This window comes from Pempheris klunzingeri, chromosome 2 (assembly GCF_042242105.1).
Source record: "Pempheris klunzingeri isolate RE-2024b chromosome 2, fPemKlu1.hap1, whole genome shotgun sequence".
NCBI classification, from domain to species: Eukaryota; Metazoa; Chordata; class Actinopteri; order Acropomatiformes; family Pempheridae; genus Pempheris; species Pempheris klunzingeri.
Genome location: NC_092013.1, coordinates 27,100,916 through 27,128,826, shown reverse-complemented (window position 1 = coordinate 27,128,826; position 27,911 = coordinate 27,100,916). Strand labels below are relative to the sequence as shown.

General features: G+C 42.0%; 2 protein-coding genes and 1 non-coding gene across 4 annotated transcripts; all 3 read right to left on the bottom strand.

Moving 5' to 3' along the window:
- Positions 1-14,587: 14,587 nt before the first annotated feature.
- On the bottom strand, positions 14,588-17,096 carry LOC139218219 (zinc finger protein 235-like). The gene is made up of 2 exons (XM_070849783.1): positions 16,884-17,096; positions 14,588-15,670 (listed from the first exon to the last, which is right to left on the bottom strand). Exons 1-2 carry the CDS (start codon positions 17,068-17,070, stop codon positions 14,847-14,849), a joined length of 1,011 nt encoding a protein of 336 aa, XP_070705884.1. The 5' UTR covers positions 17,071-17,096; the 3' UTR covers positions 14,588-14,846.
- A 620-nt stretch (positions 17,097-17,716) lies between these two features.
- On the bottom strand, positions 17,717-27,135 carry zc3h11a (zinc finger CCCH-type containing 11A). Of its 2 annotated transcripts, XM_070838772.1 has the most exons (17): positions 27,042-27,113; positions 25,402-25,473; positions 24,573-24,711; positions 24,339-24,458; positions 23,316-23,439; positions 23,026-23,208; positions 22,861-22,926; positions 22,575-22,748; positions 22,225-22,302; positions 22,023-22,121; positions 21,695-21,757; positions 21,088-21,600; positions 20,911-20,978; positions 20,273-20,822; positions 19,813-19,985; positions 19,478-19,674; positions 17,717-19,045 (listed from the first exon to the last, which is right to left on the bottom strand). In XM_070838772.1, the coding sequence occupies exons 3-17, from the start codon at positions 24,624-24,626 to the stop codon at positions 18,826-18,828; spliced, it is 2,682 nt and encodes an 893-aa protein (XP_070694873.1). In that variant the 5' UTR covers positions 24,627-24,711; positions 25,402-25,473; positions 27,042-27,113; the 3' UTR covers positions 17,717-18,825. The 2 variants fall into 2 exon arrangements, with proteins under 2 accessions (XP_070694873.1, XP_070694876.1); XM_070838775.1 differs by having other exon boundaries at positions 20,911-20,975; positions 25,402-27,135.
- On the bottom strand, positions 24,161-24,279 carry LOC139220668 (small nucleolar RNA SNORA26). Its single transcript, XR_011585854.1, has one exon. It is a non-coding gene; the product is annotated as a small nucleolar RNA SNORA26 (small nucleolar RNA).
- Positions 27,136-27,911: the final 776 nt, after the last annotated feature.

Sequence of the window (27,911 nt, the reverse complement as noted above, 5' to 3'; positions counted from 1 at the left end):
AACAAAAGAGAACCTCATAAAACATAGATGGTTTTCATTCTGAAAGGCAATGAGCTGACTGGAAGAAAGTCCTTTCAAATTGATTAGTATGGTCTTAGGTCTATCCTGCTATCCAATTTCATTAGGGAAGACAAGTCAGTTCAGAAGAAATGCACTAAGAAGCATTACTTTGCTCTGTAGCTTAGGGCACAGGTGACGGTGAGAGTGCCATCATTCGCCATCAAATACAGTTATACGTACAATATGTAAGATATTACATGCTAAGATGTCCAGAACTACCACACACTAAGACACGAGGCAAGAAGGTAGTGGAATCATGAGATACAGTAAGTCAGTACACCTACACACTTTGCAAACACCCATACATCACATGCTAAAATGATACGAGAAGACGCACCCTTTCTCTGAACTGTATAATGTGTGTATGAATATAATGCAATATGAGGGCGCAGCACTGTTGCTCCATTCTTTAAATAACACCAATACTTTCAGTAGCATGAATTAACCACAAGCATGAAAAACCACTTGTTTGCCCTCATATGCGGAGCTAGCTGAGAACATTATACAGAGATCGGTCCAGTACATGTTCACAGTGACTTAGACAAAGACAAGGGAAGCTGCTCGAATCTGCTTCTTGTTGTTTCTTTCAAACGTAAAAGCAACAGTCAGAAAGTGGGTCTTGAGAGATGCAGCACGTGTGGGGCTGTGTCACTGTTTTTAAGACCAGCAGTGGGATTCATGGATCCAGGTGTCCCTCTGTTTCTCTCAAAACAGCATTCAAACAACTGCAATTATTCAATTAATCATTAATTATTACCATTAAATATGTCCAACACAGTGGTGAGCATATGATGTGTCTGTTTCTCCCTTCTCTGTTATCCATGATGTCCACCCACACTTTTCTTTTACAATCACTACAGTCAATTGAGCTAATGGGGCCCTGAAAAACAGAGTGAACTACAGTGGTGAGCAAGTTTATACTGTTGAGTGGAGCACCTTAACAACTAAGTGCTAACAGCACATGCCACATGACCACAAAGTTGCCAGCTTGATTTCAGCCAATTACCTTGGCTCAGTGTCATTTCCCCTCTTTTTCTACACGTTTCCTGACTCCTGAGTCCACCTGGCTCCACCCGATTATACCTTTAAAATAAACAGTCATCCAGAAAACCATCCAACAACATACAGTTGTCTGACTGCCTCTGCTCAAGAGACACAGACAGAACTGCTATGGAGACACTCAGACTGGATGCTGACCTGTGGTTCAGACTACGTTTGATGCCAGGTGAAGAATTAAAACCCAACATTCAACCAAGGAGGGGGATTGCTCCAATGCCAGGTGAGCAACACACATATATATACCTACACAGACACACCATGCCAGGTGATCATAGTGATGCCAGCGGGTTTCCTTAATGCAGAATTAATTTATCCATCACTGGGCATCGCCCCATCTTACCCACAATCCACCTGGCCTGGCTATGTCCCATCTGCACTAGTTGCTCCATTTAACTAAATTGGAGCCAGGAGAGGGGATCACTGGGAAACAAGCCAAACAGCCGGCTGCTGCTGCTGCTGCTGCTGCTGTGTTCTACGTGGAGTACTATGTACTGTACGCTCTGCGCTTTGATTAGTAAAGGTTTTTAAAGGCTGATTTATTTTGTAGGCAAAATGCACAAATCTTTTTTTTAACAACCCTTAAGTGATTGTAGTCATACCTGCGTGTGGCTGCACACAAAATGTGTTTGGCTCTACATGGGACAGAAAAGATAAATTCCATTGTACATGTTCCATCTGTGTGTGTTTGCACATGTCAGTATAAAGGATAGCCATACACAACAAAATACTTGAACATGTAAAGCAGCTTCAGAAACCACATGGATGCACCTCTGAGTAGCAGAGTGTGTGCCTGTCTGTGACTCTGAGTTGAGGAATTGTGTGTTACAACACTGAAATCTGCTGGTCAAAAGCCTGAACTGCAGCTGTGTTCAAGTAAACAGCTTTCAGCAGGAGCCCAGGGTTTTCAGAAAGAAGCTTTAGGGAAATTATTACAGGATTATGGCTACTAAGATGTTATAAATCCAGATGACCTCTTTCCTTTTCTATGTTCTTTCTCAAAGGGTACCAAACTTGTCATGTAAAAGTCCTTTAAATGGATATGGTTTAACCCTGGAGAACCCAAGAACCCTTTTCTTCTTTGGAAAATTATGAACTATGCATTAAATGACTGCTATAAATTCACTGAACACCAAAATATCCACTTTTTCAATTTTAACCCTTTATTCCCTAATTTAGGATTAGGGCCAAATTTGACCCACTGGGCTTTAGGCGTATCATTTCAAAGAATCACAATAACAAACATCACAAACAGAACTTGCTGACAATGTATTTCTGTCTGATGTTACCACAGCAGCTGGCAGTGTTCAGGGTGAGGTACACACACCGTTAAAAGACAAACTCACAAACTCTTCAAAACACCTATGCATGTATTGTTCCTGTGTCTATCTGGGACTGTGTGACAGCACAGAAACTCATCAAGTTTGATCAAGTTTTGGTATCAATGTTAGACAAACTAGTGTGTAATCCTCAGATTGGTGGGATCTCTGAAATGATGTAATGCTGCCACATCCCCGACCATCACATCATGGTTGAATACACCTGATCAGCATTCTAATATATTCTAAATGTGCAGGGCTGCACAGTTAGAAACAGAAAAAATGTGGCCACTCAGAACAGGAATAGACGTTTTTTTTAACCTTTTGATGAATTCGGACGACACATTTCAGTAGCATACTAAGGCTTCAAGTGTCTGACCTCAGGGAATGTAGAAAGCCTGACAGATTTGCAAAGTGGGCGTCCACAGTGTTCACACGCCTCTCTGCTTCCCCTGATGTCATTCATTAGAGGAAGTCAGTCAAACTGCTGACATCTGACACGCTGGAGTCACATTTCTCACTAAAGGAAATTATACATATTGTCCTGCATCTGGATAGAGGTTTGGTGCATTTTTAAGCATCTTGTGTCATATCCCACCACCAGATCGGTGTCAGTGCAAGAACCCCACCGACCATGAAAGCATTGCTGACAGATAGCACAAGTCCACTGGAGCCCACCAAACAAAGCTCGGCTCCAGGTCACGGTAACGTGGAAGATGTTCTGACTGTGCTGACATCTTTAATTCATGGTGGAAAAACCATATTCCACTCACAAGCAGGGCATGCTCTGGTAGATCTAGTTTTGCAGCTCCCAGGGCACTGTGGCCCATATTCAGCATGGAAGCTAATAGCAGACAGTCAGGTCACAAGGGAATTCATCTGACTGCTTTAACATACTATATGTACAGTATATCTGCAGCTGTACATTTGTTACATGTAATAGCTTGGCATTTAAACATGAGTTGGACATCTTTTCTTGATGGTGTATCTTCTTGTCAGTACATCTTTCTTGCCTGGGAATCTTCACAGCCATTTTTGTTAATTGTTTTAAATGTAGTTCAGTTTAGTAGTTTAAAGGAAATGTACGCATCAACCTCCATATCGCCTTCATCCAGACGCTGGAATCCACTTGTTAGCTGCGTCCAAAGGTCCTGAAAGGACAGGGCCTGACAGTCAGGCCAAACCTTAGCCTTCCCCCCAAATGGAAAAGTCTACCTTACAAAGTTAAAAACTAATGGTGCGGTCAAGTTCATCACCAGGAATTTGGAAATGCCAGAGGTAAACTGACACACAAATGCTTTGTGACTAGCCACATTCTAGGGAAAATAAATATTTGTTGTTTTGAATCATTTCCATCAGAATGTGGCTGCTGTTAGTCAGCCTCCTTTTAACTGGGTCCATCTGGCCATAAAGTTTGGCAACTCACAAGAGAAAGATTTGACAAAATGGTCAGAATCTGTGCAGTGAAGGCGGAGATCACTTAACTTAGTTAGTTAGTTAGCTCCTAGTATAGTAGTAAGTCTCAAGTTAACTGACACTAAGACACTTTTTCACAGGTGGTACTGCTCGTGATGAGTAAACTGAACTGCATGTGTAAAATCGGTGGGGTGCACCTTTAAATCCAATCCTTGGAGTTATTTTTCAGAACTATTTCACTGTAACCAAATGACTAAATGTTCTGTACTCTCAGACCTACGGTATATCATTACTGGAATCAGAGACCAGTCAGTGAATCTCTGTGTTCTAGATGCTGCTGCCTGGAACAAATATCACTTCCCCCAGTTTCACCAACACAGGAAACAAAACCCAGTCACAGCTGCTAATAAAATCAAATGATCACTTATATTTATAAATGAATGCAACAGAAAGCAAATATCTGCTGCAGCTCATCTCAGCAGTAAAACTCAGACCTCCCTCCTCAGAAACCACCGTCTCATTAGAATCACACTGTTTCCGAGCTATGATGGTCATCACGATGACAGTGGCGTGTGTTTGTGTGTGTGGAGCCCTGCAGCCTCACACATTGCCATGTGACTTGTCCTGTTATGTGTGTAAGGCTGACCCGCCAACTTCACCTCTTCAATCCTCTACAGCCGCAACACCACAGCTAACTCACTGCCAAACTGCTGTTTACATTAGCTGAAGAGCAATCTGACTCTACTACATACCTTCTTGGTTTGTGGTTTAGGCTTATTGCCCAACTGATTTACACAGAAAAGACAGATTTCTTAGGAAAAGCAGATTTTTTGGTTTCCACACAGACTGTATGTTCCAATTAGACATACAATCATATCAAACATACCATGTTTTGATTCATGTCCCCACACACATTTCCATAGAAAACAAGACGACTAGTGTGTAAGATAAGAACAGAAATGTTTAAACTAGACTGTGAAACTGTGAGATTCTTTGGCCAAAGCATTGGCAAAGTGTTACTGTGCAGTTTGACTTAAAATCACACCTTAAAAACGGCTTTAAATCAAATTAGAGCTCTGTCACTATTCAGAAACATTTGGAGTGTTCGTCTCTGTTATTACTAAAAATAAAACTCAATAGGAGGTTAGTGTTGAGATAAGCTCATGACAATAGCGATTGTTTGAGGCCAAGGTGTGTTAATGCATGTTTGTGTTCATGGTTAGATTTTTTTTTATGTTTTCCTTTATCTTATCACATCAATTACATCTCCAAAAGCGTAATGTCACATGCTGTATGTGTTTCTGTGGCCTGATGAACATATTATGGGGGAAAATATGTGTAAGAGCCATTTCTGTGCATGTATTTCATTTGCATTACATTGGATTCCTTTGTTTGTTTATGCTGTGAGCTTCCCACCACTGGGGGCATCCCTGCTTGTGACAGGGCATATAATCAGCCAGGTGATGCACCCAGGTGTGGCTGAAGAGAGGCAAACAGTTTTAGACCGTGGCGTGGCGTCAGTTTGTTTGTTTAATACAGAATTGGTAATCTGTTAATGGAAACTGGAAGCGAAGAACAAAACCAATAAACAGCACCTTGTTGTGGATTAAGCAGTGGAGTGGACAGGTCATTATTACACGCGTCAAAACATCCTCAGCATCAGCTACCAGGTGCCACTACAATATGTGTTCATTCTATTATTTCCCAAATAATAATATGATTAAATATTGTGTCGTCACACCAACTGGAACTCAGGATACACACAAAGGTCTGACTGTTACATGAAGACCTGTTTTTAACCACAGCAGTTCTCCAGAGGCATTTTTGGCTTGAGCAACGGGAACATGGGCCTGACACTTATGTGAACTCTTGTTTTCTTGATCATTTCTGGCTTAAGCAATTGGAACATTCTCTAGCTGGAGTGAAGGTCACGTTAGATTAGCTCATCAGTTGGGCAAGCGCTGCCACTATGAGGGGATGTTGTGACAGATTCAGAACTTTGTTTAGTCAAATAAATGTCTCCTAACCTGCACAAGAAGACTACGTCTCCATCGCTTCATTATTGGCTGTCGACGCGACTGTGACCATCAAATTCCATGACACAATACACAACAAGGGTGTAAAGAACTGAGCTATATCAACACAAACTGGGCTCTACAGTTACACTGATCAACCCTCACATCCACACCAGGTCCAGCTTCCTAATACTTTAAATAAATGAGTTGCTTCGAGAGAACATTGCTTTTTTTATTTAACTACGGCTGGTCAAAGCTCATTAGTTGAAGGGGAGGATGAGAAGCAATATCGTTAAATCAATGTCTCTCTGAGGAAAAATTCAACTTTAAGAATTTCAGAAATAGTTGAACAAAAATGCTGCAGTGAAACTGAAATGAACTAACAAAGCACCGTTACAGTGAAAATAAGAGGGACAAAATTATCGATTTGTCAAGTTGCTGGTTTGCATTTCACTGTATAAATTCATTTGATTATTACATGATAACTTTTTAGATGTATGTGATTTCGGTATGTGATTCAACCGACTGTCTCTAGACCATGTTAGGAAGATGGAGTTTTAAAACACATCAAGACTTGAGAACTGTTCACATGTAGTAGCCACCACGACTCCATAAGAATCTCCATGTTTCAGATGGATGAATACACCTAAAGCATTGTTTTTATATGGCAGCTGAGCTGGTGATATTAGGAATGTACATTTTGTTTGAATAACAGCTGAGGTCCATTATTGTTCTAAAAGTTATAAGCACTCTTTAAAGCAAAGACAGAAGTTACTCTCAAAACTGATGGTTCATTATCTGTACTGTAAATGTCCTCTGCTGGGGGAATTAGTGCCGAAATAGTTCAACCTTTTTCTCCTTTTGCTGTACTAAAGGCTTTATGCTATTAAGACTTCGTTATTCAGCTGGGATACAAACACACAGGCGCTCGCACACGTGCTTTCCATGGATGGATACACGCGTTAGGCTCTCGTTACACAAGTCAATGAGCAAACCTTTCTATACAGTTACACAGTCACAGCAAAGCACATACAGGCCACTGCCCCTATATAAGAACACTATAGGAACAGCAAAGTCATATTAACGTATAATAGGTCATAAAAACTCCCAGTTGAACACTACAGACAAGTTCTTATTTTATCTAAACCCATTAAACACTGAGCGCCAAATTTAGCATGAGGACAATAAATGTCCCAGAATTCATTATGATTCAATTTAAGAGATTAAACTTCTTCTAATTACAAATAAAAGAAATACATAAAATGAAAATACAAGGATCTCATTTTTCTCCTATATGTATATTAGGTCTATACAACATCTGTGATGGAAAGGAAATTCACTCCAATACTGTACTTAGGAACTATATCTCCACTTACTGCTGGACCACAAAAAAAAATCATGCTTTGTCTTATTTATTGAATCAGTAACAATAATTCAATAATATGAGTGAGAATAATAATAAAATGAAAAGAGTCATTCTGCATGATCAGTTATTTTGATACTTGTAGTACATTTTTGCTAACTTTACCTCTGTGCTTCTACTTCAGTAACATTGTGACTAGGCCTTTCACTGGTAATGGAGTATTTCCATAGTGTGACATTGGTACCACAGGGCTCAGAGTACTGGAACCTGCCACTTAAACCATTTTTAACGTGTTCATTTTGGATAATCCCTAACAACACAGACACATTAAAACTTAAGCTGTAAAATGTAATGGTTTAGAGCTGATAAATGCATGACGCAGTAAACACACCGCTGATTGCTGCACACTCAAAAGTAACAACAGTGAGTATAATATCACAGTAGTCAGTACAGATATTAGTTTAGGACTGAAACAACACCAGAAAGTAACATCCTTAAGGTCACTATTGATGGGGGGTTATCCCCCTGTGGAAACATCATGGCAGAGCTGCTGTGTTACATTACCCCTCCCTATTGAAGCCTTGTTTTAATAATGTAACTAATGTGGCTGCTGAGTGCAGACAGACTGTGGGGGGGGGCTATTACAGAGATGACACGAAGATCACACAGAAGATATTAAAACACCATAAAGTACAAGGTCACCATGGAACACAGGAGCTCCATTAATACCAAGGGAATAGACTTTTGGGGAGAAGTGTTTCAGTGTTGTTTTGAGGTGTGTGTCACCCACTGGGAGATATGACATAATCGGCTATAAACGCTCAGCCTTTTCTTCGAGTCGCCTCCCTCAGATTTAGATGTGCTCTGATCCACTTCCAGCGTAGAGACACAGACCTGACTCACCCTGTGTGCAGCCCGGGCTGCAGCCCCGGGGCCTGTCCAAACAAGGGAACTTGACAGCCCTTTAAATGTCCCCGTTCGTTTGTCCTCTGCAATGACACTTCTCCTCACACATCGCACACACACGCGGGCCTCTGCAGATGCAGACGGCGAGGCCAGGCTCGGTCATTCCCCCCGACTTTGGTACCTTTATTTGCGATTTGCGCAGAGCAGCAAAAAAATCCCACGAAACCGCAGCATCATCCAGAAGATGCGCAGAGAGAGGCGGGGGCCCGTGTGCGCCGGGTGCCTGGAAAACACTGCGGAAAGACGGGGCAGTACCGTCCCGAGTCTCCTGCCAGGTACCGGAGCAGCAGCGTTCCGTCCTGCTGTCGTTTCTCACACCCTCGGTTCTCCTCTTCGGCCCGGTCCGGCCCCGCCAGAACCGGGACACCACCCGATGCGTCAGCGCGACGGAAGGCAAAACTACAAAGCATCAGAGCTGAAAGTAGAAAAGTCCGCTTACCTGCGCTGCTCCGCCGCTGCTCGCCCCGCTGCTGCACCAGCACCGTCAACTCCGCAGCGGCATCAGAAAACTATCCACCGCCTCCTCCGTGCTGTCGGCGGTACCGGAGCTCCGACTCCGTGTTTCCTGTCAATGCGGTGCAGGTCTCTCTCTCTCTCTCTCTCTCTCTGTTTCTCCAAAGGACTCTCTCTCTCTCTCTCTCCCTCTCTCACTCTTCCCCTCCTTCAGCTGTTCTCTCTACGGTCCGCAAGCGCGCATCCCCGGCCGTGTGGCTGCGTGCACACGCTCCACACGTAACCAGAGGTTGGCCGGCAGGTGATGGGGGGGTGGGGGGCATTCCTGTGGCCGAAACATAACTACATTTTGGCAAATACTTTAGTCCAGTCATTTTAGCTTATTTCAGTATTACAGTACAGAACATCCAAACCACGTGACTGCATAATTATCTATGATTCCAGTGCAATGTGGGTAATATGTTTTTAAAAAAAGGAAAAATATGTATTTACTACAAACAATTGACAGAGAAATATGCCACTGAATCTAATGTCAATGTTGAAGCAAAACAAGGGAAAACTAACTCAGGTTTTTGATATTAAACTGACCCTTAGCAAAGTTCGTTGCTAAACTTTTCAGGTTGAAAAGCAACTGTCGTCAGACACGTGACCACAAAAATTGTGTAGTTTTCACTTTTCAAAGAAAGTCTGAAATGACTAACTAATTCTATACATCATTCTTCTGCTCCTTGTATTTCCTGCATTCACGTTTTAGCCAAAATAAGGCGATATACACCGTTTTTGATCGTCAGTAAAATGGTGCGACACAGTTAGCTGTTAGCATCACTGCTAGCACACAAACAGGCCGACAGGAGCTTCAAGAAAAGTTAGCATAGCCCTTCCAAGCTAGCTAGCATTAGCCACCTAGCTACGAAGAAGCTGTGCTCTTGTATTCATTTCAGACTCTTTTCGATCTCTCCTCTTTTTTTTCCACATTTCTTACATTTTTCTCAGGTTATTCACAATCATTTTTGTTGTATGGAATTACAAAAGTGCTTGGAAACCCTTTCATGATAAATTACAGGCCTGGTAAAATTTGCCAATACTGAGTCTACAAGTTATCTGTGAAAAATTCCACAAACCACCAGCATAAAACACCGTGATGTGTGAACAGGTGTGTTTACCTCACTCAGAGCCCCTCTGACTGAGCCAACTTAAAACATGAGTTCCCTTTGACTTAAAAGCTCCAAATATTTTCTAGAAAAGTGTAAGTGTGATTCTCAAGTGCCGACAGGAACGACTCCAGGACTCTAGTCTATAGTAGGCCTCCAGAGGGGCTACAGTCCACTTTGATACCTACAGTCTATAGTAGTCTATAGATAGTCTATAGTACCAGTATAGTCTATAGATAGTCTATAGTACCAGTATAGTCTATAGATAGTCTATAGTACCAGTATAGTCTATAGATAGTAGATAGTACCAGTATAGTCTATAGATAGTCTATAGTACCAGTATAGTCTATAGATAGTCTATAGTACCAGTATAGTCTATAGTAGGCCTCCAGAGGGGCTACAGTTCACTTTGATACCTATAGTCTATAGTAGTCTATAGATAGTCTATAGTACCAGTATAGTCTATAGATAGTCTATAGTACCAGTATAGTCTATAGATAGTAGATAGTACCAGTATAGTCTATAGATAGTAGATAGTACCAGTATAGTCTATAGATAGTCTATAGTACCAGTATAGTCTATAGATAGTAGATAGTACCAGTATAGTCTATAGATAGTAGATAGTACCAGTATAGTCTATAGATAGTCTATAGTACCAGTATAGTCTATAGATAGTAGATAGTACCAGTATAGTCTATAGATAGTCTATAGTAGGCCTCCAGAGGGGCTACAGTTCACTTTGGTACCCACCAGTTTGTTCTGAATCCCTCTGAAAGCCCACTCATAACTTTTCACTCCTGTATAACTCTTTATTTACTTTATGTTTCTCTCATTACATTAAAGCTTATAGAAGACATTTACCCCTGGATACTTCAACATACAAAAATCAGACTTGAGAGATTTTCAGTTACATGTGAAAGGTAAGCAGCTTTTGGGAGACCGTGGCCAAATAATATATTTTGAATAATTTGTATGCTTTGTTATTCCAGTATGCTTCCTTATTATTTGATATTCTTTCATAACCCCTAACAGACTTGCATTTTATGATCCTGCAAATATAATAAGTATTGCAACTGTACCATTTATCTAGATGTAATTAATGTGTAAATCAGGAAGACTTACTTTAACAAAAGAGCATTTCAGTATATCAGCAATAAATCCAACCAGTCTTAGGTATTAGGACAGACCATTATCTGTTCATCTGTGTCAGGAGCTGAAAACAAGTCTTGAACTTAATGCTTCTCATCCATGGAATTTTGACCAACACCAGGAAATGGAATAAAGATACCAAACAATCAATCTTTCTTCATATAGCACCAATTCATAACAAATGTTATCTCAAGATGTTTTCCATAAGGAGCAGGTCTAGGTCTAATTAAGAGAGAGACCCAACGATTCAAGAATTCAAAATTAAGGAGTCCTGGCTTTTTAAAAAAAAAATATATATATATATATATACATATATACATACACAGGCATCTTAAAACAGGCACTTTTTATTGCCTAAATATTTCCCAATCTCCTGGAGGCCCACTGCCCTGCATGTTTTAGAGGTTTCCCTGCACCAACACACCTGATTCAAATGATCAGCTCCTTGTCCAGCTTTGCAGAAGCCTGATAACGACCCATTCATTAGAGGAAGAGAGACAACCCAAAATATACGAGTGCCTCTGATCAGCATGTTTCCCAGTAGCTCAGAGAGCTGGATGCCATGTACTCACGGGTGGGATTCCAAACGTGGTTTAGAAATTTGTAGCAGATATCCGTCCATTTTCCTTCCCACCTTTCACACAATGTAGACTGTACAAGGTGCCATGCCTGCAGATCTCAGCAATGAAGAAAAAAACACATTTCACACATTTGTAAAAATTGCAACTTTACACATGAAGCAGAAAATATATTTGAAAAGTGTCTGCCTGTTAATTTTAATGAAAGCAGAAATTCTAATAAACATTATCAATTAAGCTGCTATACTTTCTCTCAGAATAAGCAGAAACTATTAGTGGCACTGTCATCTTGTGTCCAAACACAAAACGATTTATTACGCACAAGAATCAAAGACTCATAAGTATTGACTGACCACCGCTCTGTAGTTTCATATGCGGAGGATTCCACTTGTTTGGTTGTGTGATACAGTTCTTTTCCGACAGAGTTCCTATACCGGGTTTAGGAACTTTTTTTTTTTTTTTTTTTACTCACTTTTTCATTTTTTGCCATTTTCTCAGGAAGTTCTATTTATTGCAGAGGTGTTCGAGTCCAGTCCTGGAGGGTCGGAGTCCTGCAGGCTCTCGCTCCTCCAAAGTGGGTAATCTGCTACGCCTGGTCTCGGGTAGATACTGGGCAGGTGTGGCTCATTAACCACCAGGGAGGAACAAAGAGCAGGGCCCTGTGGGACTCCAGGACTGTAATTGAACACCCCTGGTTTATTGTGTTCTTTATTTTCTCATAGTAGTACCAGTACTTCTCCAGCAGATGACAGTGTTGCTGTATGGACCACCTGCATGGATAAACTTGATTTTGCCATCAAGTGCTCTACTGAGCCATGACAGTCGGACAGTGTGCACAAGACTAGCAACTAGCTCCCTTAATGGAGCTACTAGCTCCCTTCAGTCATATATTAATCACACCTCTGTTTTTCCTGCTATGACATCCCAAAATATAATGGTGGGCCCTGGAATGTGAACACTTAATGTAAACTAGTCATTATTAGCATCAACAATGTCATTAGTTATAGCTACAGTTTTTACAATGATCTATTTTTTATACATTAAAGCCACTACACACCTATGGACCCCCCCCCCCCTCCACAACTTCACCCAGAGCACAGAGGTTTAATCAACCAAAGTGAAAACAGCTACACGTTTGACCGAGATCTTTAAAAACCGTGATTGGATTTTGGATTTTTTTTTTTTAACCCCACCTTCCCTCTCCTAAAGAGAGACATGCTGCAGACGTGCAGTATGTCTCACAGGGATGTCCCGAGATCCTCAAGAGGTTTTATTTGTCACATACTCTTCCAATACAGCATGAGAAAGAGAAACGTCACCTGTGTTTTATTCAAAGTGACATCAGTGCATGAAGCCCACAGCCTGTCTTTGTCCTCTGAGAGTCCTCTCAGTGTTCTGTAGTAATCAGACACAGTGGATGCAGCTCACTCCTCGTTTAGCCATCATTTCTCTTTTTCCCCCGTCTCCCTGGTAAATACACAGGTATTAAAAGAAAATACCTCAGCTGGAGTTTGCTGGAGCTGCTTCAAGAGTTTGAAGTAATGCCGTGGTATGAAACACATCAGTGTTTTTAACGTCTGTTATTAAAGCCCCATTAGTCCCACTGAGAAACGTGATTTGCTTGTTGTTCCTTCACTGTGAAGTTTGAGCTTCATTGTGCTGAATGAAGCTGTGTGTAGTTTAAACAGTTAGAGGGCTGTTTTTACAATGGAAGGTTCATCTCCCTCCTCCCTCATCTGCGTTCACCTTAAATCTCACATGTGCACACGAGGTGATTTTGTGACATCACAACTAGCTGTGATGAAGCCTCTTGCACAAATACACAGAGAATGGACATACCAGATAAAAGAGTATTGTTCCGTGTTAAAACAGGCGTAGCATCGAAAATATGATATCTTTAAGCTTCTGTTTTGTGACGTGAGTTTCATTTTTAGAGCAAACATTTTTGTGTTTGCTCAAATTCTGAACAGTAAATGTATTTTGAGCTCAGCTCAGTTCGAAAACCTCACACACAACTGAACATATCAGGCCATAGTTTCATCTTTATTATATTTCTCCAGGTTAGAAGTACTAGATCTCCTGATCGCAGCCCCTCTGGCTTGGTTGTACAAAGAACCACTATAGACTTTTGTTGCAGCTCAGCAGATACACTACTCACAATAAGTTAGGGATATTCGACTTTCAGGTGAAATATATGGAAAATGTAAAAAGTGAATGCTACAGTGATATTATATCATGAAAGTAGGGCATTTAAGTAGGAGCATGCACTGGTAATTTTATTCATCTTAAACAATTTATTGAAAGAAAATCTAACAACAGTGGTAGGTATACCACGTGGCCAAAGGACGTCCACTCCTCTCCTTTCTGTGACTCTTCCAGTCTCTGTATCACTGTTCCAACCCCCTGATGACACTCTGTGACCCTCTAAGCTCAGTGAACACCTCCGTCTGAGGACTTCCTGTTTGAAGCCTCCAGTGTTGAGGTGCTGCTGATCAACTGTTAGGTGTCGTCTTGGTCTCATGATGTCAGAATGTGAACAGCAGGATGAGGAGGACTGTTTAAATACCAATTCTAACTGAAGCAGGAAATGTATTGGTGGATTCATGGATCAAACCTGTTGTGAATGTTGCCGTTAAGCTTCTTGTTAGAGAACAGCAACTTGTGCAAAAAGTACTGAGACACTGAACAGTTGGACATGTGCATTCAAAGGTTTAGAGAAGGTCACATTAAGTTCACCTGGAAAGGTTAGAATGCATTTTAGGTTCATCCTGAAATTTCACCTGAAAGCCGAATATCCCTAACTTTTTGTGAGTAGTGTATGTTGACTTGCTGTAACTCTGGTAATGTGCATGCTGGCTCACTCTCACTACTTACTGGGACACCTTAAGGCAACAAGGCCATCATTACTGTTATGACTCCCTCCTGTGCTCCTCCTGCTACGATAAATCAAAATGTCTGCTGTGATAAAAGTCAAGTTTTGCCTACAGTAGGAAGTTCTAATTGACATGTCAGGTGTGTTTGCTTTCATTCCCATTCTCTCCAACTGCTCTAGCGGTCTCTCTGCTCATGTTGTTTCCTCTGCTCTTGTTGGGCTCTTATACTACTGTCACCACATCTTTAATATGAAGATATCATGTCAAATGCTGCACTAAATGTCCTTCCTTTTGAGTGTTTAACAACACAATCAGTGGATGGGAAATCTCCATGTACCACACTTTATTGCACAACAGACAAGACACACAGTCAAACACCATTATTGTACACTGTTTCACCCTGAAATCTGGCCACGTAAAGCGTTTTAATGTTTACAGATGGGCAGGTTAGTTTCCTGTCGTGAGTCTTTGTTCGCTCGGAGTGCGGTGCCAGCTGGCTCTCTCCCTGGTGTGGAGTCTGAAGTGGGTGTTGAGGTGCGCCGACTGGTTGAAGCATTTCCCACAGACATGGCAGCGGAAGGGCTTTTCCCCCGTGTGGATGCGGTGGTGTCTCTTTAGCATGCTGACCGTGGTGAAGCTCTTTCGGCACACGGCGCAGCTGTACGGCTTCTCCTTGGTGTGCCAGCGCATGTGGACCTCCAGCTGGCAGGCGAAGCTGAAGCCCTTTCCGCACTCTTTACAGCTGTGCCACCTCTGGATGCTCTGGCTCGGGTGAGAGGAGCGAGGCGGAGTCGGCTTCAGGGTCCTCGCATTCTTGATCTGCAGTATGTGTGCGCCCTGCTTCCCATTTGAGCGGAGCAAGCCTTTTACCTGCTGGTCTGCTTTCTGAGTCCCTTGACTCTTTGCAGCGCTGCCACAAGAATCACTTTGAGCCCCTCTGCAGCCGGAATAAACATTCATGGAGGATGATAAGCTGTTAGCTGGCTGCTGTTTGCTGCTGTCCTCTCTGTCACTCTCTGCCTTAATCTCCTGGGCTGTTAGCAGAGGTGGGGAGACACTCTGTCTGCTGCACACAGTCTGGACTGGTGGAGAATGTGGCCTCTCGACATGACTACAGTTTCCTTCCTCCGAGTCTCTTGCTTCTTGTGAACAATCTGTTTGAATGTTTCTGACGTTTGGTTCTTCTTTAATCTGTGGCAGCAGCTCCGCACTGACTCTCCATTCAGACTCACAGGGCCGTCCATCTTCTTGGGGCTGGACAGAGTGAGGCTCTGAAAGGTTACAAAAGCCACAGTTTAGCTGGGTGTGTTTGCAGAAATAGAATATATTGCTGTGTCTTTTAGTATGCCATTGAAACACAGCTCTAATTTCAGTTTTCCGTGTATCATCTAATTAACATTCAAAAACCTTGATGATGAGAAATTATAAAGACTTCTGAAACTGTTTCAGCTCTAAGATGAATTGCCTCTTCAGCTGTTGGACTGTTAAACGTAGTATTTTCTTCCTCTATGTTCTAATAGAGTCTGGAGTTATCTCAGTTATCTAGTCTGTTCGGTTTGCCCAGCCACTCACTGGAACTTCCCTTTGGAGCTTTGGATTCTGGCCTCCGTCTGTCAAGACTTGAGCTCTACTATTAGCTAACTCTTTCTTTACTTTGCAGTCATTCCCATCTATTTTTTGTTGATGAAACATATATTACAGAAAGCAACCCCCCCCCCACCCCGCCCCAACAGGTCCTGCATTAACCCCTGAACCAGCTGATATGGTGAGATCCCAATAAGTTACTTATTCTGCAACAAGTTTGTAGACAGTTTGTTGGAAATAAACATGGATGCCATCATACAGTCATTCATCATCGTTACCCATGACCTTTCATAAATAAAACATGTCTCCTGATTTATTCTTGACAGCGTGCTCATCACAATGTGCTGCTGGTGCTCAGTAATAACTGCTCTAGGAAGCCTGTCTGATGTGTCAGTGTGTTGATCCTATGAGCCAAATGTTCCAGCTACAGAACCAAAGTGTTAGAAAATGAATCTGTATAAGCAGCCAGGACAATATGATCAGAATAAATCTCAGGAGAAGCATGACAGCATTATTGTAGCGTTGATATATGACACCCCATTATTTTGAGACTTATTCAACAATAGCATTATATTGGATGTGTCATCATCTACAGAGCTTCATGAAAAGTGTTTCTCAAACAATATTTCAATACTTTGTGGACAAATCCTCTCTCCCTCTGGTGGTGTTATTGTCAGTATTATTGGTGTACACTTCATGCTCGGCTCCTTAATGCGGCTGTAAATGATAAATACAAATAGATAACATCTACGTAGTGTGTGGCACAGGCTGGGCTTCCGGGTGGTCGCCACAACAAGCAGTTCTTCCCCTTAGCAAAGCCCCATTAAAAACGGACATATAATGAATGAGATTTGGCGTCAGTAAGACAGCGAACGTGAGCGAGCCGCTGCTGGTCCTCACCGGGCTGCAGCAGGAGCCGCTGGACGGCCACATTGAGGAGCCGTTTGAGCCGCTCGTTCTCCTCTTTGGACCGCAGGATTTCGCTCTGATACTCCGCCACCGTGTCTTTAACGGCGCGGAAAATCTCCTCTGCGGCCGCCGTCAGCCTGTCGTTCAGAAACACGTTCAGCAGCTCCAGTTTGGTCATGTTTCCTCCCGCTGTCTCCACAGGCGGAACGTCCTTCTGTTTACATCCACTAACCCGGACCCAGAAGCACAGCACACCGGCATTTTCGTGACGTCAGCGTTCACTTCAGAAGGACTGTGGCGGTCTGTAGCGCTGCCTGCTGGACAGGAGACTGAACTGCACATTCAAAGAGCGGGTGTTTAAAATCCACTTTACAGTCATTACAGGATCCTACCTACTGCTGTGATGTTTTAGCACATACTCTCTGCTATATATCACGTTTAAAATAGCTCTAAAAATATAATAGTACGTGCATTAATATGGTTTCCAGTGTTTTCCAACTTTTTAGGGAGTTTGTGCCAGTCATGGGCAGCACCATCAGAAGTGCCAAGGTTTTCACATAAATGAAACTTGCCTTGATTTGTATCATAAAGTGGATCCTTCATTATTCAGTTTTACAACCCCGTCTTAGAGAGGGAGTGAAAATCTAGTTTAAGACCTAAACTACTTTAGTTGAGGTTTCCCTCATAATATATAGTGTACAGTGTACTGTCCTGTGCTGCTGTTGGATCTTTCCTTTATGCATCGACAGCTGATGTTGGTCCCCAAACCTGGTACAAAGTATTGAAGTTCTTTTTTAAAATAACCAGTCAATTATTGATCTTGCTGGTCATTAAAAGTATTTTTTATTTACACAATAATTTGTACAAGTCATTTTAAACAGTTTGAGGGAAAACAGGACAGAGCAAACACATTAAGACCAAACACAAGTTGATCTTTTCTCGGACCACATTGATAAACCAATGCTAACTTAACAGAGAAAAGGACAACTAAAGACAGCATTGTTGAACTGAAATACAGTGTTTATCATATAAAGAACATATAAACATCAGAAACAGTCCCTGAGGTGTCCGTTAACAAAGAACCGAGAGCACTTATGCCAGACTAGTTTCAAAGTATGCCCACTGAATAAAAGAACCAGTTAAAAAATACTCACATTTCAGTAAAACATTATAAAAAGAGGACAGTCGCAGGCAGAAGACTCCACAGAATCTGAGTGGAAAATCTATAAACCACATTTACCTGATGGATAATGTGATCCTAATAGTAACAGGACTGATGAACTTTTAAAGCAACTTCCTCTCAGGTTTAGCCCTGAGCGTTCCTGATAGGGTCATTGTTTAAGACTGATACATTTAAATTTGTAATCTGTGAACTAGCTGGGCAACAGCAGTCATGTCCACTCACAGAATAGAAAAAATACAAGTAGTGTTGGGCAGGTGACTGTAAGTGCAGCAGTATTCATTATTTCTATATTGAGCTTGCTCTTTCCTTTGCATACACAGTATACAGATATGACTTCTCTCTAAAATGACACATTCAGCGTTCGCAACATGGACGAACTGAGCAGCTTCTTCACAACGTCACCAGCACCAGAGCTTTTTTTCTTTTTCTCATTTCAGGACCTGAAAAGTTAGATAATGATCATGAACAGACATAATAAACAAATCTAAACCCTGCAGAAGAACTCCTGGGCTATGGGATGATCATGTGGGCAGGACATGAAAAAGGAGAGAAGATGTTTAAATGTAAAGAAAAAATACCAAGCGAAAGCTGAAAATAAGTTCAACTTCTAAAGAGAAAAAAAAAAAAGTCTTTTTAAAACACTCCATGGTTGTAGTGGGTGATGGTCTTCACTTTTTGCAAATAGAGTCACAAGACAAGGTTGTAGGGTGAAAGGTTGGGGTGGGGTGTGAATTGTGTGGGATGGAGCCCTCAGCTGTCAATCATCTCTGACAGCTCCTGCAGCAAGTCGTCCTCTCCGATGCCAGGGTCCATATCTTCCTCCAGGTGTTCGTCAGTGAACTCACTGATCAGCTCCTCAAAGTCGTCCACAGCGGAGGTGGAGGCGGCGGCGCTGGAGGTGGTGGCAGTGCGGGATGCAGCGATGCTCGATCTCCGTAGCTTGGGCTGAGTGGGACTCTTAAGGACTGGGCTGAAATGTAACGTTATTTATTTAGTAACTGATAATGGCGCAATGCATATATTCCATGTTTAAAAATATAACACATTCCATCGAGTTCCACTGGGATGGTTTGGTTTTTCTACAAATTAAAAAACTTGTTTGTGAAGTTGTGTGGAAAGGTTCTTGTATAATTTTGACAGAGATTTAAATAAAAGTGTTTGGACTGGATGCTCTTAATCAGAATTTCAAAGTCCTTACTTAGCGAGGGATAAAATATTTGACTTCACATTATCGAGTTGACCAAACATTCTAACCATTCTGGTGGTGCCCTGTTAACTGAATTTTTCTACAACACACACACACACACACACCACACACACCACACACACCACACACACCACACACACCACACACACCACACACACCACACACACCACACAGACACACACAGTTGTCCTTTACCTTTGGGGGACTGTACAGGCCTCTCTGGCAGCAGTGACACTGACAGTCAGCTTGGTTTCTTGGCTCAGACTCTGCTTGAAGACGGGGACAGTCTGGAGCTCCTCTCTCAGTGGGCTGGAGCTTGAGTCCAGCAGGGTGCTGGGACTGTGTGGAACAGCTGAGTTCAGCTGAGCCTCTGTACTGGAGGATGGGAAGACCTGATGGATGAACATAAAAGCAAATATGAAATATGCCACAGCAAATTAAATTCAGATGCATTTGAAAAGGTTTTGGTATGTGCTACACAGACACAGGTAATATGAAATCACCATCAGTGGTCCAACATGCAAACCGACCTGTCTGTCTCTGCATGCTGCCTCCTGCAGTGACTCTTCCAGCACTGTGGGGGCGCTGGTCAGAGGTTTAACAGCAGCGACAGCAGATCGCTCTGTTCCCCTCCTCTTCTGGCCTGGTTTCACCTGCAGCGCTGGCTTCATGACAGATGGCTTTACATTCAGTTTGGGCCTCACTGAAAAGGAAGCAAAGTTTTACTGGTAAATAATGAAAGACAGAGTACCTTATTTTTCAACCTTTCCTGTGTCACACATTCTTTTGTACAAATCCTATTTGAAGATCACCTATGAGTATACATGGCCAAACAGGATAACCAACAATAACAAGCACACTCAAGTGCATGTAAATGTAGTTATAGTGTGTGAAACAGGTCAGGTTCCCCTGTCTATTCAGTCTAAGGTCGGTTGCCTTATGCTCAAACAGAAGCATAAATTGCAAAATGAATCACAGCATTATAGATACCTTTGGTGTCTATAGCGTGTTCCGGGGATTTCAGTGCTTTATCAGCTGTAGGGACCTCTGCAGTGGGACCCTCAGGAGTTGCTCTGGCCTGCTTGTCTGCTGACTGTGTGGTGGAGTTCCTTGTATTTTTGTCTGGAACCTCCCTGGAGTTGCTGGGGCTCTGTGAGCGGGACTCTGTCTCAGCCTGCGGTGGAGATGAGCTCTGCTTCACAGAGACTGTACCTCTTTTACCAGGAATAGTAGTGCTGTTCCGAGGTGAAGCAGCCTTGGATTTGAGGGGGATCTGCTTACGGACAGGGAGCTTTTGTGTGGCGAGGGTAGTGTCAGGGGCCAGAGTGGTAGAGGAAGGGGATGAAGAGCCTGGTGATGAAACACTGACTTTGGCAGGAACTGTCCTCTTCAGGGTTCCTTTAGCCGTCTGTGTCTGAGGAGGCTCAGCTTCAGCCTCACTTTTGGCCTGTTCCTCCAGTTCCTGTTTGCGAAGCCGTTTCTCCCGCATGATCTCCTCGAAGGTCTTGACTTCGACATTGTTACTGTTGGGAGCACCGGTCTAGAAAGAGACACAAAATGACCATCACCCAGAGTCAACAGAATAGCAAGCAACGACAGCCAATACTGCAGCATCTTTCAGTTCATACCACAGGAGCAGCAGTTTCCAGTGGCTTCACTATCTCGTCAGTGCTCTTCTCTGTTGTGGCGTTGCCTGCTGAGTTCAACATAAAAATTCATGTTAGAAATTCAAAAACAAGACATGTAAAATGTAATTAAATCTGAAAGACATCTATAATAATAGAATTGACAACTATTCTGCATACATTGAGGTTTCCTGATGCGCAGTAGGCGAGGCTTCTTAGCACCATTCTCCTCCGTAACAGAATTCTTTTTTTCTTCAACCTCCAGGGTCTGCTGAGCCTGAATCCTTGCTGCCTTCTCCCTACGGATCTCCTCCAAGGTCTTTACTCTAACTCCTTCCACGCTTGTAGCCTCAGGACCAGGCCCATCTTTGTCAGGCTCTCCTTGGCTCTTCCCTCGAGCTTTCTCCTCAGTGTGCTTGGCCTTCTTAGGGCTGTGGTTCTGCTCCTCCTGCTGCTTTTTCTTCTTGGCGTAAAGGATCTCTGAGAACGTTTTGATGTGGCTGGTGGAGTCGTCTGTGACTGTGACAGCCCGCTTGACACCCTTGGTGGTTTTGGTTATGTTAACTTCTGGAGCTGAAAGGCCATCATTTTGGCTCTGAGACTGAGACTTTGCTGCCTTCTCCTGTCTGATCTCCTCCAGAGTTTTGATGCGGATCTGCTCAGGATCTTTCTTTGACTCGTTGTTGGTCTCAGCTGTTGGGGGAGTTGGGGAACAACAATTAGCAATGTTTTAATTACTGTGCATGATAAATATATTTTCAAGCAAAATAATCTTCAGGCTCATTACCTGGTTGAGTGGTTGCAACAGAGCCAGCAGAAAAACCAAGTCTTTCCTTCATGGGCTTAAAAACTGCAGAAGAAAGAAAAAGGTTTTAGTAGACATATCATTCACTCTAGAATTTACAAATTATGAGTCTTATCACAACAACAGGACACATTTCATAGTAACAAAATTGCTTTCCAATTTACTTGGTAAATAGCAATTCTGCATTTGTGAAAAAAACACACCAGAACATCTTTCAACATCTATAATCAGCAAAATTTCAAGTAGAAGGGCTACAGTTGATGTTCACTGGATACCGACTGAGTATTTTCTGATAGGTCCCAAGACTCACCTTTCTGAGGGGGCATTAGTGACTCTTCCTCATCCACAACTTTGCCCAGACGTGCAGCCAGACTCCTTTTCAGTGGGACACCTTCTCCACTCATTACATCTACAGCAAAGACAAGTCATGACCTTCTAATTTGTACTCTTAAGATAATTATTGACACCGGAACGAACTCTGTTGATAACGTGTAACAGGAGTGCATATCTACCAGTTTTGGGTATCTTCCTTCCAAGCCTTTCAGCCACACTGACTCTTGGTCTCCCAGTTTCTTCAAAGTCAAGTGGATCTATTTAAAAGAGGGACCATGTGCTTTTTTTTATTAGTTCAACATTAAAGGTTCTCTAACAAATCTCAAACGAAAACAAATATACGTTTCCCCTTCCTGAATCTTGTCATACATAGATTTATGCTGGCATTTATGCTAAAATTATATTCCAGAATACCATTAGAAAGAGAGATGTAATAAAAAAATAAATATGTAACAACTGGGGGACTTGATGCAGAGTTTGGTATCCAACTCCCTAAAATCTGACAATATGAGAAATTCCTGCTTTTTACCATCTCTCGCCTCAAGGAGGGCTGGTCGGAAAAACGACTGGATGTTTTCTTTTTCTCCGTTGGCTGAGGTATCAGCATTCTGGATTGGGTAACCAGCTCTCTTCATGCTGGCCTTTAGGGCCTTCCTCAGCCGGATCTCCTCCAGGGTACTCACGCCAAAGTTCAGTGAGTCATCTGTTAAGACAATACATTACCCCATAAACACAAGATTTGGGAGCGGTACAGCGTTGGTCACAAATTACGACAAATTATGTTCCCAAAATTTAGTCTCTTGCCACAATCTTACCTGATTTGGGTAGTTTTCTAGGAGATGGGCCGACCTTGCCATCCTCTCCCTCCTCTGAGAATTGGTCTGGAAACAAAGACACATGTTAAGACCACAAGGTACATCCTTTCTCAAGTGAGCACTAAATGAAACAAAGAAGGAATGCTGAGATCAAATCAAGCTCACCATCTTCATCCTCATCATCATCTGCTGGATTAATCACCACTGGTGGGTGTGTGGGGCTCGGTACTGGCTCCTGGGCTTCTGTTTTGATGACACCTCTGAGCTGGGGATTGGCTGCAGTAGGAAGAGGCGCAGCTGGCAGGGGAACTGGTTCCTCATGCGGCTGTTCCACGGTCTTGCTTTGAACTGAGAGTATTACATCAATTATCATCACTGTGCTTCACAGGTGGACGTACAATTTCAACCATCTACAATGTGTTTTGTTTTTGTGTGTTTAAACAAAGCCCACTCACTTTTATCAGCCGGGACAAACATGCCATCAATGTAGCGGGGCTTTTCATGGAAGAAGGCACAGTGCGGCTTCTGGCAGCCAGCTGTTTGGTTCTCCCAATAACAAGATATCTCCTTCCGGTTTTTCTGTTTTGAAGAAACAGATAAACAACATGGAACACCATGAGGGGCCGAGCACATCTCAATCAAATCTATATGCATAAAATGTGTCCCAATACATTCAACAACACAACTGAATTCAAAGCAGCAAATAATGCAAAGATTTTTTTAGGATTTACAATTGTAATTCTAGTGATCGTGTGATTGTTTCCTCAAACAAATTATGGTATCATGATTAAACAGAAAAGACTAAAGTCTATAGCCTGAAGACATGGTATCGTCGTTACTTTGGATGGCAATGGTGGAGCTAACATTTCTGATATTATGGAGGAAGAGTCCATATTCATTCAGCCTCATCTTCAAGGCAAGAATTTCAACGTATTGCAAAGTTCAAAAATCTAAATCTAAATATATATATGTATATATATCTATATCTATATCTAGAGAGAGAGAGAGAGAGAGAGAGAGAGAGAGAGAGACACCTACACTACGGATGAAGCTAACTAACAATCTACAGACATTTCAATTCTTGTTTTAAGCAACAGGCATTTATGTAAGTTAATATTAATGCCAGCCTTTTGTGAAGTGTGTTCATTGTAAAGATGGAAATTGCACTTCTGGTTAGATGCCAAACTGCATTTCATTGCCTTGTACTGTACAGGTGTAATGACAATAAAGTTGAATCTAATCTAATCTAATCTAATCTTACTTGTCGTGTTTTGTTGTGTCATTGTCTCTACTGTGCATTAAGTGTTCCTCTCAACAGGTCCAAAGGCAGGAGTGGAGCTCCTGGCCCAGGTTTATTAAGAGAATTTTTCTACCCTTCGGTAATGGCCATTCAAGACACACACAGCCTCGAGTGGGCAAAGCTTGAAGGATTTATTTTTCTTTCCTCAGTTTAAAAGGACTGGTTAAATTGGGCTTACTGTGATCTCCATGTGCCGAAACTTGCAGACGGTGCGGAAGCAGCGTCCCTCCTGCCAGAGGTTGCAGACGGTCTCATTGCCCATAGCTGCTTCACAGTGTCTGAAGGGACAGCTGTCTCCCTGCATGATAAATAAAACACGTTGAGACCCTACTCGTAGTTCTGGTCACACATAACTTTTCAACTGGTTACACAACATGTGTATATGTGAGCTTTGTGATCAAACTTTGCTTACTTTAGTGCAGGTGGAATAGTAAAAGAAGTAGCAGTCATCTCCATGGTTGGTCATAGTAATGCTGGTATGTGTCTTGAGTGATGACGTTTCAACCTTTGAACCCAGCAGCTGGTTCTCTTCAAGGCCAACAGGACTCTCCCTGACAAGACAGAGCACAGCAACACATCAGAAACAGAAACCCTACGTCAATTCACTTCAAGCTTTCTATCATGTCTGCACATGTAAAGCCAATACCAAGAATCCTGCCCGCCACCCCCCCCTTTTTTTTTTTTACATAATAGAACTTGCTATGTGACTTACAAGTGACTTCTTCCTGTGCTTTGAATGTGTCCATAAATTCAAAAACCTCATGTAATAACAACGATTACATTAGAGGCAAAACTGGGACTAGGGAGAGAAGGGTACACTGACATTTTGGGGCAGCAGCGTTCTTCAGATGAAATAGACCATGTGCAAACATGAACCCCAGTCAACCATGGCGCTGCAGACAAATGTCCACGTCCTCAATGTGACTTAAATTCTGCTTCTTCATAACACTCAGCAAAAGAGGGAGGGACTTTTCACAACTATGCTCTGTTCTTTGACTGTCCTGTTCTTTGTGTGGTAAAAGAATTTAATTTCTATTAATTTAATTTTCTATTAGATGGTACTCCCTGTGTGTTGCATTCTTCAGAGACAGTCCTTGTCTGGAGAAAGAATCTCAATCAATGAGAATGTCTTACTTACGACTGATGGGCATTTGAAATGAGCAGTAAGCCTCCACATACATATCTTGAGTCCTTAAGTGGTCATTTCAACTGTACTAACAAGCCCTTTGTACTTCCTTTACCTGAGGTGGCTGAAAAGTTGTCTCCCTCTTGAGCGCACTGCTGGTAGGATGTCTCCGTGGTGGTATGGAGTCCTGAAGGAACACTTGATCCGTGAGATAAGAGGAAAAGGGGGGTGGGTCGCCCAGAGACACTTGTCTTCCTACGACATTCCTTTTCTGAGACATCTTTAGCTCCGCCAGACTGCTAAACATTACTGATGGTGGATGCAATAGAGTCCTTTGGGGATTTTTTTTTTATTTTTTATTAATTGGTTTAACCAAATAAAAGAAAGAAACGGGGATATAAACAGCCAGAAAAGAAAAAATTGATCCAAAAATACTTAAATTGATGTGGCAAAAAAGGGACAAACGTGGGATGGTGGGTGGAAAAAAATCCTCTGCTTCTTCTTGGGTTTGGAGACATTTTGCACACTTTGGGTGATGGCAGCAGAAAAAAATGGGCAAGAAATTCAAGCTTCTAGAGCTTTTCAGCTGGTGATTACTAATGCTGACGAGAAAAAAATCCTCTGGCAATGTATTCTCAGGGGGCAAGCTATCCATATCCAGGGATTCCCACGAGCCCAAAGGGCCAAGAGGATGGTTTTAAACCTACAAATCAATCAAAAACACTCCCCACGGAACTGAAAAGGTGTTATTAAGAGACAGACAGTTGTGCACAAATACATAGGAGACAGTTGGACATTTCTATACAGAGATACAGCATGATGAGACAAACATGCCTTCAACAATGACTCAAGAGCAAATTAGAGTTTGAGTTCAATGGACAACGTCACTGTGACTACACTGCATTATCAACCCATATTAATATGTTTCAAGTGCCTACTCCAGAATAATGAACAACTACATTTGCGATTCCTGGGAGTCCCCTCCTGAGTTGTTTATTTACTATAGACATGGAGACCTTATTTCGACACCGATTATCTGCCTGGAGAACAACTCTGGCTTCCATCTTGCGGGAAAATGCACTCTAAGGCAACAAAATATAGCCTACACAGAATAATAAAATAATAATAATGATTCACGAAGCTGCTAACTAGCAACTCCCACAACAGTCGTTACTCTTAAATTAGGAGTAAAATATCTGAGACAACTGACTAGAATCGACGTTTCCGGGCAATTATCGCCAACACGCTACGGGTCACCTTCAGTGTTGTTCAAGATGTACGGTTAAGCTCAAAAAACAGTCAAAAAACATTCACATACTTACGGTTGAATCATAAAAAGTATCCCAACGCTTGCTGGAATGAACTACGAGCGGTTCCCAGCAATAATGGAAAGACACTACTGCACAGAGATCGGCAAACATTAGAATGTTAGCTAGCTAAAAAAACAATGGAGTACCTTTGGATTATTAGTTAGCCGGGCTAACTAGTGGCTGTCGTCAGAAAACTGGTTATATAATGTCATATTCTTGACACATGACATAATGTGCTCGTGTAGTGAGGACTATTTTGTCTTCTGTTACATTACTGAGGCCTACCTCAGCCACACATTTCTCGCGACCTTATCGTTAGCGTTAGCTAATGTTAAAAGTTGTTAGCGCGGCTGTTTATTTTGTAACTACCGTGGTCTTCACTTTTTTATATTTTGACATTACAGCGTAATAGCCAAAGGTATCATATAAACAAAGTGTTAATTACCAGTTTCAGATTTTAAAAGATTTTTAAAAAATAATGTCGTGTAGGTAAACCCGTCCCGGACCGTTGTCTGCCGCAGCCGAAGACTAAAGCAAAATGGCGGCAGCGAGATAAAAATACGAGTGGGCCACGCAGTGTGCTGCGTTCAAGTCGAATTGGACACTCGGAAACTCTACGGTACTTATGATACCCATAGTGCATTTTGCCGACTAAGCTTCATGTGTGTCATGCTGAATACAAGCGCCTATGGATACCTCTCTGTATTGTTGATGTGTGTTGGTTCGATTTAGTAAACTGATGATTGAGCCAGAGCGTTGCCTTGAATTTACTGAGAGTGCAATAAATAATGTTTCCATAAGGGAGCAGTGTGAGCTCCTTTTCCATGTGGCTGATGAATGCCACCTTTGTGGAGTGGATGTGTGAGGTACGCAGCAGTTTATGTCTCAGTTTATGTATAGGCCTCAATGCATGGAATTATTTGTATCATTTATATGTCACAATTTTAGTTTTAGTGTGCCTTAGATGGAGCCACCTCAGGCTAATTTAATTTATATGGCAAAAAGCTGTATAAAATATTTACTTCTATAAATATGAATTAGAAGTAATTGGGTTATTTTATGGGGTAAAATGCGCCGTCAGCTTTTGCGGTTGTGAAAGAAAACTACACAAGCAGAATTCCCAAAACATCAATTCCACCTTTTTTACATTTTCTCGACAAAAAACACAGTGAACTCATCTGTCTTCACAAATCTTCTCGACAAATTAATGGGAAAGTATTTGCATCAAAGGTGACTACTACTACTGATAATAATGATGGTAGTAATAATACCTTCAACAATAGTCTAGCTGTCTGATAGTATATCGAATATATTA